Source organism: Electrophorus electricus, chromosome 5, assembly GCF_013358815.1.
Source record: "Electrophorus electricus isolate fEleEle1 chromosome 5, fEleEle1.pri, whole genome shotgun sequence".
Classification (NCBI taxonomy): Eukaryota; Metazoa; Chordata; class Actinopteri; order Gymnotiformes; family Gymnotidae; genus Electrophorus; species Electrophorus electricus.
In genome coordinates this window covers 6,879,911-6,892,729 of record NC_049539.1, presented here as the reverse complement: position 1 = coordinate 6,892,729, position 12,819 = coordinate 6,879,911, and the positions used below count along the sequence as shown (strand labels likewise).

The 12,819-nt window shown below is 40.8% G+C and overlaps 1 protein-coding gene across 1 annotated transcript; it reads left to right on the top strand.

Moving 5' to 3' along the window:
- Positions 1-4,481: 4,481 nt before the first annotated feature.
- LOC113582402 (dermatan-sulfate epimerase-like protein) lies at positions 4,482-11,215 on the top strand. Its single transcript, XM_027018145.2, has one exon. It carries the CDS (start codon positions 5,683-5,685, stop codon positions 9,331-9,333), a length of 3,651 nt encoding a protein of 1,216 aa, XP_026873946.2. The 5' UTR covers positions 4,482-5,682; the 3' UTR covers positions 9,334-11,215.
- The last annotated feature ends 1,604 nt before the right edge of the window (positions 11,216-12,819 follow it).

The following is a 12,819-nucleotide window of genomic DNA, read 5'->3' as shown; positions in this document are numbered from 1 at the left end:
CTGTCTCAGTACGCTATAGAAAGAATGAGAAAGAGAGACAGAGAGGTTGGGAATACTTGAGAACAGAGTGAAAAATGGAAAGGATTGGAGACAGAGACTAAGGGAAAGAGGGTGGTAGTGTAAACACAGATGAAGGGCACACTGGGACTGGGATGTAGTAGAGAGAAAAAAGATCTCCATCAGCCCTGCTCTTCTAGGTTGCACAGTTAGTGAACACATCTCATGTTGAGTGAGTGGTAGCAGAGCATTCGCTTGGTTCCTGAGGTTCTTAAACAACTTCATACATTATGTCACCTGTCGTAAATGCTTTTGGGTCTTTTTTCAAGCATACTTTTGTTCCTCCTCACCTAATTCAAATGGCCTTCGGGGAGTATGAAATTAGTATGCTGAAATATTCATGTTGGACTTGTGAAGAACAAGCTCATGCCCTCAGCCTTAGCAAAGTGTTACAGGTATCAGCACAGCACATGTGCTAAATGTTTTATGATGGCAGCCACATGCATATTCCCAACACAGAGCATCTGGTACATTTTAAAGGTGCACAGTCCACAGCACATTATTCTCCACTGAGTATGTGATAAATGGGTCTTCCCCCTCTTTAACACAATAAAAGGGGAACAAGTACCATGGCTTATGTCATTCATAATATACACTGATGTGTTGAATTAGCAGGTAAAGAATATGTGCCACAAAGTTAGTTCTCCTTGGAAAAAACTATTAGCGTTACTCCAAAGAGATAGTAGCGAAATGAGCTTTGAGTACATTAAAGCTCTTTGCAACTTTGCCACAAAACAGAAGATCCAAACCATTCCAGATCACACATTTATTGACCTATTTTCTCAAAATAGCACCACTAAAATGTTTTGGCAATTCCACAGTTCATCACCCAAGTAATTGCCAATTCAGTGAAGTAACAGATATGCTGTGGATTGACTGTTTAATGCCATGATGAAACTTTCATCACAGCTTGGGTAACTGAAGATAGCTGAGTTGTAAGATCTCAAAGCTGTCCATGGAACTTGACCAACTAGCAATCTCGTGGTTAAATGGTAACCACAAAAGAGGATTCGCTAAAAGCTTTGTTGGTCAGCAACATTTGTAGTGCTCAAAAAACATTCTGGCAGCTAGACCAGATTTTCTTTTATGGTTAAGCTTTTACCACAACTGATTTCAGAGATCCTCTTTAGTTAGTAGTATTTGGATAATTTCTGTACTATTTACTAAACTCTTGAATATGATGAAACAATATGGTTAAACTGTTACCACAACACAGCATTCTCGAGTGGCCTGCCTAGAACCTTCCAAAAATGATATATGAAGTTTCTATAAAAACCTTTCAGTTCAGAAAACAATTTTAGCATTTATGTCTAAATCCTCCTGAAATCATTTCTTTAAATATTACTTTTTATCTAAATTTCTACCTACTTGTGAAATTAAGACAATTCTCACTAAATGACTATCTAGCCAGCACATCCCTGTCATACTGCCAACTGTGGAGGGTGAAGACAAACACATGCTCCCTCTGAAACACATGAAGCCAAACATCATTTCTGCCCATGCTGCAACACAGGACAGTTGAATGCACTCACCAAGCACTCAAAGAACTGACTGCCCTCGTCAACACACAGATATACATGATTGGCTAGTGTCACAGTGACTGACAAGAGAAAGAGTAATGCCACCCCTCCCACCCAGAGAGCAACCCCAGCATTGTTAATTTGGACTCCATATATGGCTCTGGCATCTGCTAACCAATGACAGGGCGTATGCTTTTCTGTTGTGCCAGTCATAAGCTCTCCTGAAATTCTGAACCTTTTGCAGGGTGCTGGGAAAAACATTGCTCTAACCCTTTCAATATATAAAAGACATATTTTCGTATATTAACTTACATTTCTCTATGTTTCTGGATTGCTTCCTGGCAATTGGTAGGACCCCTGCCTTTTAGATGAGATGTGAAACATCGAAGCTGACTGAAATGTGTTGACAGGCTAATGTTCAAATGAAGGGCCTATGAAACATCTTAAAACAAGTGTGTTTCACAGTTTGTTGATGGAATGCCTTTTCAAGTGATTACCTGTGTTCGAGTGATTAACTATGGTTTCTTGTTGGAATGCATGATTATGAGGTAAAGAGCTTCAGATGAGAGTTCAGTGAGCCTGTTAGGAGAAATGTGGATCTGGGGCATAAAATAAATTATCAAGTGCCAAGAATTAAATATTGTCTATTTTTGGAAGACATATCCTTCTGGAATATAAGACATATTAGACATATTTTGTAATATGTTATATTTCAACGCAGGTTTACAATGATTTTAAATATATTAAAATGAGCTATAAATGTATTTAGATTTATTGGGTAGAAAAAGGAAGGTTTTGAAAAGAAAATGATTTAATTCTAGCAGCATTAGCTTTACCTCCAGAAGTCTGTGATTCATAATTTATGCAGACCTATACCTTATGCCTGAAACCTAAATTAGTAAAAGTCCAAACTTACTCTAAATCATTGCCAACCCACTTCACACATGCCTTAGCGATCCATGTCGCAATCTGATGGACTCATAGCCTTCCGAATCATTACCTGAGGAGGACTGTAACAGATTTGCATGCTCCATTGGCCTGTGCTACCTTGCATGGGCCCATGGGTAGAGAAAACAGAGCCATTTTAGTTGACATTTGTGCAAAGCCCAGTTCAGAAAGGTCATGTGGATATAAAACCTAACTACCACTGACTAAAATTTTCTCTTCCATCCTATTTATAAGAGACAGTCATACTGATGGCCAGCTTGTGAAATACTAGGCACACTTCAGTCACAAAATAGAAGAAGCTTGGGTTTACAGCTGAAATTCATAATCAAGTCTGTTCACCTAATAAATCACAAATAGCTGTGTGCCCCTCCCCATGGGCCTCTGCGTGGGAGGGCATTGTGCTGAGATGCCCACTGTCCCTGTGGCACCGGAGGACTTTTCCATGCTGAGGGGTGGCGTGAGAGAGAGGCCGGGACTGGTGGAATTATGGTGACTGATTGGACTGATTGTGGAACAAAGACAAACAATGAGCCAGAACAAAAAGGCTGGAGAATAAGTTAGCCAGTGAGAGAGAGCAAAAAATGGACAGAGAGATACTGAACAAGTACTAGTAGAAGGCAGAAATTAGAACCAGAGCATGAAAATAGCAGAATAGAGAAGGGGAGGCAGGGAGAACCATTTCTCCTATAGCTTTGGAGCCCTTTTTGTTAATGCACAGTATGGAATATTTTTAATAAGTGAGTATGCTGTCTGTTCTTGCTCTGTTCAATATGTATGACCATTCCTCCTACACTTACTCTGCAATACTTCCTTGGAACATGAAAACAACAAGTCCAAAATGCCAGGGCAGACATGGTAGCACCTGGTCCCAGTCAGTCAGAACAGTACATGTATACCCACTCTGACACATATTTGACTTCCAGCATGGCCTCCTCCTGCTAGTCTCCTTGGCAGGGCTAGTAATGTCTCCAGGCAACCAGTGCTCGGCAACAACCTGAGGCCTCCCCTTTCAGCTACAGGTACACAGCTGTGAGTAGAGAGCTGAGCTAATTTAAACACACACACACACACAAAGAAAGAAAGAAAAATAGGGGGTCTACTCTTTAATCAGGTTTAATTTGACTCTTGTTATGTGATTGCCTCCAGTGATCCTCAGCTATGTCTTCAGCTATAAGAGCTTTGTTCCACATTTTTACTGCTTGATAACACATACTTTTTTTTATACATGAGTTTATTGTTTTTATTTGTTGATAAAACCACTGGGGAAGTTATGTAGATAATTCCCATCTTTAAGAGAGCACTAGCACATAATGCACAAATGCAAAGATTTTTGTAACTTATCACTTTTATTTATTTATTTTTTGTGTGCAGAAAGAGATCTATAATATAATGATCAAACTTGTAAAAAGAATACTTGATGGAGACAGAATTAGTTTTTCAGATGTCTTTTGCACAGAAGAAACTGCAATGTGAACAGATGGGAAGATAATGGAGTTGGGATGCAGAAGGTTGGACAGGTTTTTCATATTAACATAAACAAGTTTTATCCCATATAATGAACTGATTTTCATCAGTCTAATGTTGCTTTTACTTAGCTTGAGTCATTATCATTCACTTTCGTCTCCCTCGGTCCTGTGTTACAGGTTGCACTTACCATGTTCCGCTTGTGCTGTAATTGATCATACTTTTCATTATTTTGTTTATTTTTAATGTGTATTTATGTTGACTTTAATCAAAAAGTAGCAAAACAAGCTGCAGCTCAGGTTTGTTAATCAGTATCTCCCTCAGATCCGAGAGAGAGAGAGAGAGAGAGAGAGAGAGAGCGAGAGAGAGCGAGAGAGAGCGAGAGAGAGCGAGAGAGAGCGAGAGAGAGAGACCTCTATAGGCGATATGCGGTAGTCTTCCAACAATTTAAAGAAAACAACCATAGGCTATTCATGTAAGTCATGGAGAGGACCACAAGCATGCTTACCAGCAGTTTTTAAGCGATTAGGCTGCATCGATAGCGTCTACTAAAACTAGCTGTTCTCTGTGAACATTAATGCATTAATCATATATTTTAGAGGACCTTCCGTTTACATCATCATCGGGCTGAATCATTCCTTGAATACCTTGCTAGACTAACTTCCTATGAACTTATTGTCCTTCTCTTCATTCGCCTACGGTGGACGACGGGTTTTCGGTGATGTCTAATGTCTAATGGATATAATATAAGAACAGAGAAAATGGTTTTATTGCTCCGGGACACAGACGAAACCTTACTGAATCCAGGCACCAGTTATCCGACTGCGATTACTGTGTGCCACGGATATGCTCCGGTTAGTTTGGTTTATGCGTGTTCCCTCTCAGGCGAGAGGAACAACTCGGCTGTGGGTTTGTGTGATTGGCTCGAACAGTGACTGGGGTTGACTGATGTCCAGGGGAGAATGTCTCGGGACGCGTTAATCAATATTAGTTTAGCACTGTAAGAAAATGATTGCGTTTATATTTTTACTCTCAGCGTCACGAACGCATCTTCATGCAAATCCTCGGCTGGCGGGCTACAGATCGGACTCGTGAGCATGAGCGGACGTTTGGAATCCTGCGTTAGGTGTATCTTATTATTTTGGTTTCCACGAGAGCGTCTTCAGAAACAGTTGTGGAGTACTAATATGGATAAAATTAATTTAACCCTTTTTAAAATATTTGGATGACCAACGTTTTCTTGGAGATCTTTTCCACATGTAAGTGATATAGACAAATGTGTCAAATCCTTATTTCTAATCTCTAAAATTGGCTTTGGGAAGGCACAATAATTTGTTTTTGTGAATAATAGGCTATTATAAACTTATATGAACTCAACTGCTTATAGTATTGCTCACAATAAAGACATATTTACATTTAGTAAACTAAAATGTAATGTAATATGCTACCAACAACCTGTGAGCTGAAGAAACCAAAGAACATACTGAGAACCACCTGCTTGAAATGCAAAAAAGTGTGAAAATTAAAACTAAGAACAAAAACAACAGAGATGAATTAAAAATGAATTATAGCATAATACAATGAAAACCAGTATCTCTAAGAGATACTTTTAACCTAGGGGCCAAGGCTTTTTGTGGCATTTTTAAAAGAACTTTGAGAGGTGAATAGAGTGGAAATTTGAAGGAAAAAAAAAATGTTTTGGAGGATGGCTTGCAGAGAAGGTGCATGGAGGTCCATAGCATGCTCTATATTTTTACTGACATTGTTAGCAGTGGGAACTGCTTTCTCTGGTGTTTTTAATGCTTCCGACAAGAATATTTTTAGTGAGTTTGGGCAGTTCCGACTTACAGAAAACCAGGCACCGCAGCTACAGAAACTTCAAGCCACTAATTTTCACCCTAGCTTGTATTTCAACCAAGTGGATGTACAGCTCATGAGACAGAGGTCCACTACAACCCACAGCCAGATTTTCAAAGTTATCCGTGCTGCTGTGCTGACCATGCTCTCGAACGTTCCTCTCTACATGCCGCCTGCAAAGCACGATGAGTTTGCCAGCAAGTGGAATGAGATCTACGGTAACAACCTCCCACCTCTGGCTCTGTACTGTCTGCTCTGTCCTGAGGATTCAGCCGCCTTGCAGTTCTTGATTAAATTCATGGACCGCATGGTGGAGTACCCGCACTGGAAAGTGACCAGCGCACTTAATGATGAGGTGCCAGTGGCTCACTCGCTTACTGGATTTGCGACCGCTTTTGACTTTATCTACACCTCCTTGGACCAGCAGCGCCGTGATCTGTATCTCAGCAGGATCCGGCGGGAAACTGAAGAGCTGTATGAGACATCCAAATATCGCGGGTGGGGGAAACAATTTCTTCAGAATCACCAGGCAACTAACATTTTAGCCATCCTCACTGGTGCCATAGTTGTAGGTGCACACGGTGACCCAGAGACTATGATATGGAAACAAGTGTGTGTGAATTATATGGAGAAGACCATGTTTCTCCTGAATCATGTTGTGGATGGATCTTTAGATGAGGGTGTGGCATATGGAAGCTACACTGCAAAGTCAGTCATGCAGTATGTGTTTCTGGCACAGCGCCACTTCAAAATCGACAACACACAGAACAACTGGCTCCGCACACATTTCTGGTTCTACTACTCCACATTGCTTCCAGGTTTCCAAAGGACAGTGGGGATAGGGGACTCTAATTACAACTGGTTTTATGGACCAGAGAGCCAGTTAGTTTTTTTAGACAGTTTTGTGATGAGGAATGGCACAGGGAACTGGCTAGCACAGCAGATTAGGAAGCACAGACCTAAAGATGGTCCAATGGGTCAGTCCTCTGCACAGAGATGGACTACTTTACATACAGAGTTCATCTGGTATGATGCCCATCTGACACCACAGCCTCCGCATGGGTATGGCAGAGCTAAGATGCACATTTTCTCAAACTGGGGTGTAGTGACTTACGGAGCGGGTTTACCTGTTGCTCAGAGCAACACATTTGTCTCCTTTAAATCCGGTAAGATGGGTGGACGGGCAGTGTTCGACATTGTCCATGCAAAACCCTACTCATGGGTAGATGGTTGGAACAGTTTCAACCCTGGCCACGAGCACCCAGACCAGAACTCATTCACTTTTGCCCCTAACGGACAAGTGTTTGTATCTGAGGCACTGTATGGCCCAAAATATAGCTACTTGAACAATGTGCTTGTGTTCAGTCCCTCCCCAACAAGTCAGTGCAACGCCCCCTGGGAGGGCCAGCTAGGGGAATGTGGCAAGTGGCTGCGCTATACTGATGAAGGCGTGGGTGACTCTGCAGGAGAGCTTATAGCAGCATCTTCACACAGAGACACCATGTTTGTGAGTGGTGAAGCCGCTGCCACTTATTCCCCAGCCATGAGACTAAAGAGTGTATACAGAGCACTAGTGCTCCTCAATTCACAGACTCTCCTGGTGGTCGATCATGTAGAAAAATGGGCCGACTCGCCAGTGAATACCCTCAGTGCATTTTTCCACAACTTGGACATTGACTTTAAGTATGTGGCTTACAGGTATATGGACAGGTATAATGGGGCTTTGATGGATGTTTGGGATGCGCATTATAAAATGTTCTGGTTTGATAGCCAGGGATATAGCCCAAACACACGAATACAGGAGGCAGAGCAGGCAGCGGAGTTTAAAAAGAGATGGACGCAGTTTGTCAATGTCACTTTCCCTGTGACGGGTGCAGTAGGCAGGATGGTCTATGTGATGCATGGGCCTTACGTTCAAATCTCTAACTGTCGTTTCATTGATAGTGGTAAAAACGGCTTCAGACTGTCTCTTATCATCAACAGCACTGAAAAAATTGTTTCGATAGCAACCAACTACAAAGACATAAGAGCACGTTCAAGTTATCTGGGCTTTGGGGGTTATGCCAAAGTCGAGGACCAATATCAGATTATCCGCTTTGGCTTGGGAGCTCAGCTCATTCCCAAGCAGGCGACAGTAGATAGCCAGCTTTTTGATTTCGGATTCACAGTGAACATGGTAGCAGGAGTGATATTGTGCGTGGCGATTGCCTTCCTCACCCTGCAACGCAAGTTTTATGTCTGCTTCACCAGACTAATGCGCTACGCCCTCTTCTCTGTACTAATGCTGTGGATCATTGAGCTCCTGTTACTCTCACACAGCTGTGATCAGCTGTTGTGTGGCGTGAAGTGGAAGAGTGCCACCACTGACCCTGACCTGGGCAATCAGATGAGGCTGTATGACCAGTACCGCTTCCCGTTGCCCACTGTGGTCATCACAACCCTGCCAGGCTCCGGCTCGGACATCCTTAAGCACCTTTTCTACAACAATTCAGACTTCGTATACCTACGGGTCCCAACAGAACACCTGGACATACCCGAAACGGAGTTCGAGTTTGACTCCTTGGTGGACGCTTGTGAGTGGACAAGATCAGATGCTCAGCAAGGCCGCTTTAAGATGATCCAGGGCTGGCTGCATTCACTGGTGCACAACACTCACCTGCACCTTCAGAACATCCCACTGTATGAGTCAACCAGAGTAAAGCAGGTCCAGAGAGCCAGTCCTCCCCACGAGAAGCGAAAAAAGGTGAGAAGGCTGATGAATGAGGTGAGAGGGAGGGTGAAAGCCAGCTCAGACGGAGATGCTGAGTATGTGCTGGAGATGAGGAGGCACACAGCCGAGTATCCCAATGCTCGTCTTGTCCTCAATCTCCGCAGCGGTAGCTGGGCTCTCAAACTTCCTTTCCTTCAGGAGGTCATTGGCCCTTCCCTTAGGGCCGTCTATGTGGTCAGGGACCCTCGTGCATGGATCTATCTCATGCTGTATAACAGCAAACCCAGCCTCTATTCCCTCAAGAACATCCCTCAGCACTTGGCACTCCTGTTCAAAGGAGACATCACCCGGGAGAGGTGCCCGGCTTTTGCTTCTGAGTTCACGATGCTGTGGCGACTGCTGTCCCGATCTGAGGCCAACCCTGTACTGCTGTTGGCCCATTTATGGTTGGCACACACTGCTGCAGTGCTCCGGATTACAGCCACTCTACCCGAGGAAGGCTACCTGCAGGTGAGATTTGAGGATGTGGTGAACTTCCCGGAGGAGACAGCCGAGAGGATACACTCCTTCCTGGGGGTCCCACTGACACCCTCAGCCCTGAACCAACTCATGTTCACCACCTCAACAAACCTGTACAATCTTATGTATGAAGGGGACATATCACCAGCTAACATCAACATGTGGAGACAAGACATGCCGAGGAAAGATATCAGACTCATTGAGGACACGTGTGGGTTTGTGATGAAGAAACTTGGTTACTCCAGGTTCAGTAATTGAATTATTTGCTGCAGGTCAGCTGCTGTTTTGAGATTTCTTGTACTGTGGCCATTATTATTATTATTATTATTATTATTATTATTATTATTATTATTTTGTGCTGTACTTTGTATTTTTGCACTGATGATTAACAAAAGAGATTTAGGAAACATAGTAGAATATAATGGTTCAAAATGTTTTATCCTGTAGTCTGTGATGCATTATGATCAAATCTGGTACCTTGTACTGCCTAGTTGGTGACATTTTATATTAAAATGCATCAAGGAAATGCTCAGAAATTCCTTTTCCTTTATGCCTTGATTTCCTTATGAGAAAGCCACTTAAAGCACTCATATTTGAGTGACTTATTTGAGTGTACTGTTCACAGTCTGATGAGCAGTTTCGTACTTAGTAACCCCCAAAAATGTATTCTGCAATGTCAAAGGTCATTATTTTTTTAAAAGCTGTAAATGTTTATAGTGCTTTTGTTTTATCAGATATTATACCTACATTATGAAAAAAGAAAAAGTCATTTTCTTTTTTAATCACTCATTTTTGTTTTTGAAATTCTTTAGCCTACTATTATATAGACTATTATAAGAACTCCACCCATACTCTTTTTAGAAACCAAAAGGCTTCTTGGATTAGTAATTGACCGAATAGTAAGATCTGCATAAGTTATGAGTGTTCGCTGTGGTCTCAAGAATAGAACACTTTCCAGCTCAAAGCTTTCAACCATCATATGTGAGCCCCAGAGTTTGAAACAATGACATTTTATATTGTGGCTTAGAAAAAAGTATATATTGCATCCTGCTCAAAAAGGACTATTGCACTCAGAGTAAAACAAATAAATAAATAAATTATTGAAACCTCTAACAGTAGCTTCAACATATTTTTGATGAGGATCATGTTGAGATCAGACATTGTGTCTCTCAGACTATTAGTGATTCCAAAGAATGTCTAGAACTAGTCACACTAATTCTGAAAAAAAAAAACAAGACCTCAATGTGGCTTTATAGTAGTCTAATCTACTACTTGGCCCCAGGAGAAATGCAAATGATATAGTAGAGTTTTTATTTCCTGCCTAACCTCATCAGATATCCAATGGACTTTCAGACCATTGTCCCAAATTGGAAATGCAAAGGGGACAGGCATTTGCACTGGATACACATAGCCTGTAGATGGGGAAAATGAATTGTGTAATGTCTTATTTTAGGCAAGTCTGATATATAATCTTTGTAATAACTGCACATGAAAAACTTAGTACAAAGAAACAGTAACAAAGTATAGTTTCTTGAACTCTGAATAACCCATTTAGGCTTGTATAACATAATGCATTGAACCTGACCTGTGGCATTTATGAAGAAACACTGTTAACAGTATGTGAAATTTAAGTTGACAAAAGATTAAATGAGATTTTTTCAATCCACTTCTTGGGTTACTCAAGCCTGTCCAAATGATTGCTTCATTCCAAATCTTACCTTGCTATGTAAGTAAGGTGAGCAAGATCTATGGAGTCCCTGATTTGTTACAAGCCATAACTGAGCAAAAATCTGCAGTGGCTGAGAATCCCCATGGATTGGATTGATAACCTCTGATTTAAATGAAATTATACTGTAGTTCACTGAGTTTTCTCTTGTCTCTTTACAGCTGTGTACAAGCGGATATGTTGCTTGTCTGCTTGGTTGTTTTAATGTTGTGGTCTGTGTGTACATTTGCAAATCAAGCTCTCCCTCTCATATGTTAAACCGCTTCCTTTTGTACTTCTCTCTGTTTGTATGTGTCTCCAAGGTTCTGTGGCCTTGAATCTCAAAGGTTTTCTTAAACATGGCTTTCACATGACTTTGCTTTATTCACAGATGGCTGATGTCTCTATGGCAAATAAAGATAATTTATGACCAAATGATTATTTAGCTGTAATGCTCATCCTTAAACAACAACAACAACAACAACAACAACAACAACAAAACTAGCATCCACTTCACCATGCAAACATCTAGCTTTATGTTCTCATTCAGTCAGCCAGAGAGACTTGGAGTTCTAATCAACAGTGCTCCCAGTGAATGGTGTTAAAGGTCTCTATCAGCTGACAGACATCTAACAGTCCACAGGTACAGTGCATGTGAAACAAACACGCCATTAGGTGACTAAAAAAAATTTATATGTGCCACCGTGTTCTTCCTAATGAGTGCAGAGACTCATAAAACATACCTTAACTGGAGTGCCTTATTCTACTGTCCCCTTCCTGCAGATTGTAATAAGAAACACTGGTGTCATTGCTCACTGCTCTGGGATTTAGCACCATGCTGTGCTAGCTAGGACTGCATGTCTTCATTGAGTTATTTATTATTAAAACTGTCCCAAAAATATAAAAAATTGAATATGTAACATTATGTGTGCAGATTGTGGCTTTTGAATATAACTACAGAGCACAGCATTCATATTTGGCTATATTTGGGTTTGTGAAAGGCATTTGTAAATAAAACTTATTATACATGTTAAATGAGATAAACTTAATAAGTGTGTTTAAATGCAATTAATAATCCAATCACAGTTGGATTTCTCCAGTTATTGTGATTATTCAAGTGGTCATGTAAACAGCATACTCCGAGTTCTTAGATTAAAGTATGGCCTAGAAATCAGATTAAGAAATCAGATAAAGAGAGCTGGCTTTTATTTCAGCAATCTGATTTCTCAGCACATGTATACCCTTACTCTGAGTTCTTTAGGTTTTCTCAGTCTGCGCAAATATAACTGGAGCTGTCTTGGAAGCATCTTGCAGAATGAAATGCCGCACCCGAGAAATGGCTATCAAACACTTTTAGGGAGATACACAATACATGCTCGAGGAAATTAAGAATTTGAATTGCACACTATAACTAACCATTAGAAACCATAAAAAAGAAGATCCATATTTGCTGGTAAAGTGGGTTCATATTTACAAAACGTCATGGCAGGAAGTTGGAAATTTACATCACATTATTCTATGAGATTATTGGCTGGATGCAAAGCAGAAATCTGATTTTTGGCTGACTCATGTAAATTGTGTAAATCTGATTTTTGCCTGACCCATTATCAGAATATCAAGTGCATGTAAATGCATTGATCATATTACTGACAAAAACTGATTTTCTGCACTTATCGGATTATTAATACATGTAAACACACTCAATGATGCACTTAAAAAGATGGCAATGGGATAGAGAAAAAGGACATGCATATACCTTGTAAAAAATGTGTCTGTGGTTGCCTCAAATTAATGTTTAAATTTTGAGAAGATCAGATTAATAATGATCTCATTATGTTCCTTTACCTGAAAACAAACCATTTAAGCCTTGTGTACATGTTCATATGTGTGCAAATCAGACTGGATGAAATCTCTTATATCTTAAACCAGTTTTCCCAATCATCCAATTCCCATTTCTGTTCTTTCTTATCCTTGCAGCCAAATTACATTGCTAGCAAGTTTTTTGATGTCGTATTGAATGAGTAAGTGCTCTGAGAATT

Coding starts and splice junctions, on each gene's coding strand:
- LOC113582402 (XM_027018145.2), top strand. CDS start 5,683: ATGTTTTGGAGGATGGCTTGCAGAGAAGGTGCATGGAGGTCCATAGCA.